At 37.9% G+C, this 3,715-nt stretch overlaps 1 protein-coding gene across 1 annotated transcript in view; it reads left to right on the top strand.

The window, feature by feature from the left end:
* Positions 1–3,715, top strand: part of CACNA2D3 (calcium channel, voltage-dependent, alpha 2/delta subunit 3) — a 481,287-nt gene that overhangs the window by 308,304 nt on the left and 169,268 nt on the right. Inside the window, exon 13 of the mRNA XM_009334218.1 lies at positions 1–38. This exon is cut by the window's left edge and continues 24 nt beyond it. Coding sequence (XP_009332493.1) covers positions 1–38 — 38 coding nt within the window. The remainder of the gene's footprint in view (positions 39–3,715) is intronic.

Genomic DNA, 3,715 nt, shown 5'->3' with positions numbered 1-3,715 from the left:
TGCTGATAACCTGAAGTGGATGGCCTGTGCTAACAAAGGTTAGTTAACCTTCAACTGTGAAAGCCTTGTTTTCATAACCCTATTACCGAGCTTTCCTGCATATCCGACCCTTCTACAGATATGGTGTCACTGACAACTGATCAGAGAGGATGGGTTGTGTTTTTCCAGGAAAGGAAAAGACTTATTTATCTTGTAGCATACAATTGAAAAAGAAAAAAAACCAATTTGAAATCTATTTTTTTCTTAAAATATGTATGAAGCTTTTAAACTATGTGATCTTAAATTTTTGTTCAGAGAACAAACTTTAATGTCAAGGCATTTGTTCTATTATAGCTGTTATTACTCAGTCAGAGTTAGTTTGGTTCCTAAGAACATTGGGTACAAGTCCTGTAGAGTTAGGCATGGTATGTAAAACACCAGACATCCCATCCCTTGAGGAACTGACAGTGTAATTGAAAAAACAGCTTTATATTCTTTAAGGAAGGAGCATTAAAACTTGTAAGATGCTGAAATACTACAGTAAAAGGATTGCCTAATGTAAGTAAGAATGATTCAGAAAAAAAACAAAACCCCTAATTAATCTTCAGGTTTTCCTTTTCCTTTCCTCTTGGAAAAAAAATGTTCTTTTTTTCCATTGTGCCACATTACATTATGATGAATTGCATCAGGTGCTATCCATTTAGTCATTATTTCTTTAACTACTGTTATGTCCAGCTGATGGAAATTACTCAGTTTGAAGTCTTGTCTTAATCAGCTAATATTACACCATAATTTAGTTTAAATAATAGTATAAGAATCCTTTGAAGCATCTTTTTGAAGACAATTTAATCAACAAAATCTTTTAGCTTTTTAGCCTAGCTCTACAGATTCATAAAGATCTAAGTACAGCAACTCAGAAATTAGGATCAGGCGATAGAGACTGCCTTAGTAGATCATCTGGTCCACGTCTTCCTTATTCCCAGAGGGGGAAAAGTGGTCACCTTTGTCATTCTCCAGGACTACTTTGTTCTTTTCAGAGCCATGTTGCTTTGAGTCAGAATCTTACTCATATGAATCAACTAAACAGCTTAATGACTGTTTCTTTTATATTTTTTTTCTCTGTTTAATGGTTACAATACCTGCTCTCTGATAGCTTACAATGCAAAAATCTTCTACCTCTAATCAGTAATTAAATACTTTTTTATAGCTTTGAAAATCACAATTGGAAACAGCGTAAGTCATTATGTCAGACAGTATGGATTTAGATCTTTTTTCGTACAGTTTTCAGCTACAGCTCGTCCATTTTCTTTTAGTGAAATGAAGGATTACAGCACAACAGATGAGGAGCGTAGTAAAGCTGGTCTAAAGATTGCCTGAGTGGCTGGACGGCAGTTTACTACTTGCATGGGTGGGCCAAAGTGTGTTGTTGTCACTGAGGGTCAATGACCCCAAAATCAATTTTCCTTGCAGTGGTTTTCCCCTTGGAAGCACAACATAGATGAAGGCTGTTTGCAGGGTTTCCAGTTGGCTGGACTGCGGACAGCAGTCCTTTCCTTCAAAATGGGTCACAGGGGAAATTCATACCACCTTGCAGAACTTCTTTAGCTTCCAGATTCTGATGGTGAAACCTTGAAAAACCCCAAGCATGTTTTTCTGTTACATTTTTATGTAACAGGGCACATCTAGAGGGAGTTGGCTTAATGAAGCAAAACACCAAACCATTTTAAATACATTAAAACATTCGAGAACCCCAAAGTCCCTCTAGAGCGGTTTGTGAAATTTGCAGTGATTTACTCTTCTAAATCATAAGAAAGTGCACATAAAGGAAAAGAGTATTTGCTACGATTCTGAAGTGAACAAAGGTAAATGTTTCCTAGTGCTAGGTGTGCACGTGCCAGATTTTAAAGTAAGCAGGTACTGCCTTTCCCTTAGCAGTCACTTCCAGCAGAAAGCTGTACAGATAAAGGTGGGGGTTAATGCATTACTTACTAACAAAACAGCCAGGATTAAACATTTTTTTTTTCAGTAAAATTCTCTATTGCATTAGTAATTTGACAGCCTCTGTTTTAATTATTATTTTTTAAATTTTTATTACGGATCATCACTGTGGTTGGCATATTGTAAAATGGACAGAGGAGAGGATTCATCAGCACAAAGGAGCAGAGGCTGAGAAAGCAATGTGGAGAAAAATGCTTTGCAACCGGAGGTCTGATAGTGGCTCTCTAACTGCCAGCAGAGGACAGATCAGCCCTGAGGCAAACTGTGCCCCAGCTGGAGCAGTTTATAGACTATTGTATTAGCAGAGGAGAGCTGTGTACAGGAAGCCCCAGTCACATCCATTCCCATTATTACCATGACCCCAGCACCTCGTGCACTGTGGGCTCTTGTGGGGGGTGGCAGGCAGCCAGTTGCAGACACTGTTCACCTGCTTGAGAGGCCTCTTGGGGGGGGGCGGAGGGGTTATTCTCCATGGGAGTTTTACAGCTGCAGTGAAACAATGAGTTCCCTCCTTAGTCCCTACCCAGAGAGGATTTTTTAAGTCTGCTATTTTATTAGTTGCAAGAATATTGCATCTATTTTGCACAGTGTCCAGAAAACAAAAAGTACTGCACTCCATGTAAAAATCCATTGGAGGCATTTTGAAAAGTTATGAGTCTAATGGTGGACATTTTAGAGAAAAACAAGCCATCAAAAAACATCGCAAGGACTGTGTATTACGGAAAGGCAGCCCACTTGCAGAGCGTAAGTGTCTGTCTTTAACCACATTATTATACATATCTCACGCTTGTCATTATCAAATCTTACCCATTTCCTTCATGAATTTTTTCCTGCTGGGGAGGAAAAAAAAGTAGCGCTGACTGTAAGGGGCTCTAAGGTGGCATAATTCACACACCAGGGAGCTGAGAAGCAGGTGTTAGAATGCAAAAATTTAAGCACGGCTTTGCTGCTATTGCTTACATGACCTCAGCAGCTGTGCTCAGGAACTTCAGAGCGTGTCTTTATCTGATGATTAGACCTTGGTATAGGGAGAGTAAGGTTTTTAAATCCATGAGGTACCTCTGATCTCTAGATAAGAGGGATAAATTTAGCAGTGTAGGAAGCTAATTCTTGTGAGGTTTGGCATTTGTTACACATAGCCACAAACACATGAATCATCAAAAAGTCTAAATATACAGTGAAAATGAACTAAGAGAATGTTACCTAATGCTGTCCCTAGCTGTAATATAGTAAGTTTTGGTAGAGTTTTCCCATTAGGAGAAGATCGAAAAGTAAGTATTAGAACAAGCATTAAAAATATGGGAAATATAATTCATGTAGCTTTTGCAATTCCTTTCACTTTGTTGTAAAGAAAGCTAAAACTTAAGGAAAACAACTTTTTGTAGAAATGAACTAAACAGATGAACCATAAATTCACAGAAGATGGGTAATTGTTCATATCACATGAGTTACAGAAACTGTAAAATCATTGTAGATTTTTCTAATGTGAGCTACAAAAGCACAAACCATATTTATAAGGAGATTAAACAGACAAAATCTTCAATGCAAGAAAGGAGCTCTTCCCAGAAATTGCAAATGAAATCCACCCCTGAGATCACATTATAAAGAACCTAGAGAGAATCCATATGGTTGTCTTATGACACCATCTAAGTCTTGTGTTTTACATATCTTTACCAGCAGTTTTTACATCTCACTAAACTCAGCTATTTGAAGCAACCTGATTAAAAGGAATAAAGTC

The sequence above is a fragment of the Pygoscelis adeliae genome, unplaced genomic scaffold (assembly GCF_000699105.1).
Source record: "Pygoscelis adeliae isolate BGI_AS28 unplaced genomic scaffold, ASM69910v1 Scaffold411, whole genome shotgun sequence".
Lineage (NCBI taxonomy): Eukaryota > Metazoa > Chordata > Aves > Sphenisciformes > Spheniscidae > Pygoscelis > Pygoscelis adeliae.
Note: the sequence above shows the minus strand (reverse complement) of the source record. Positions and strands in the feature narration are given on the sequence as shown.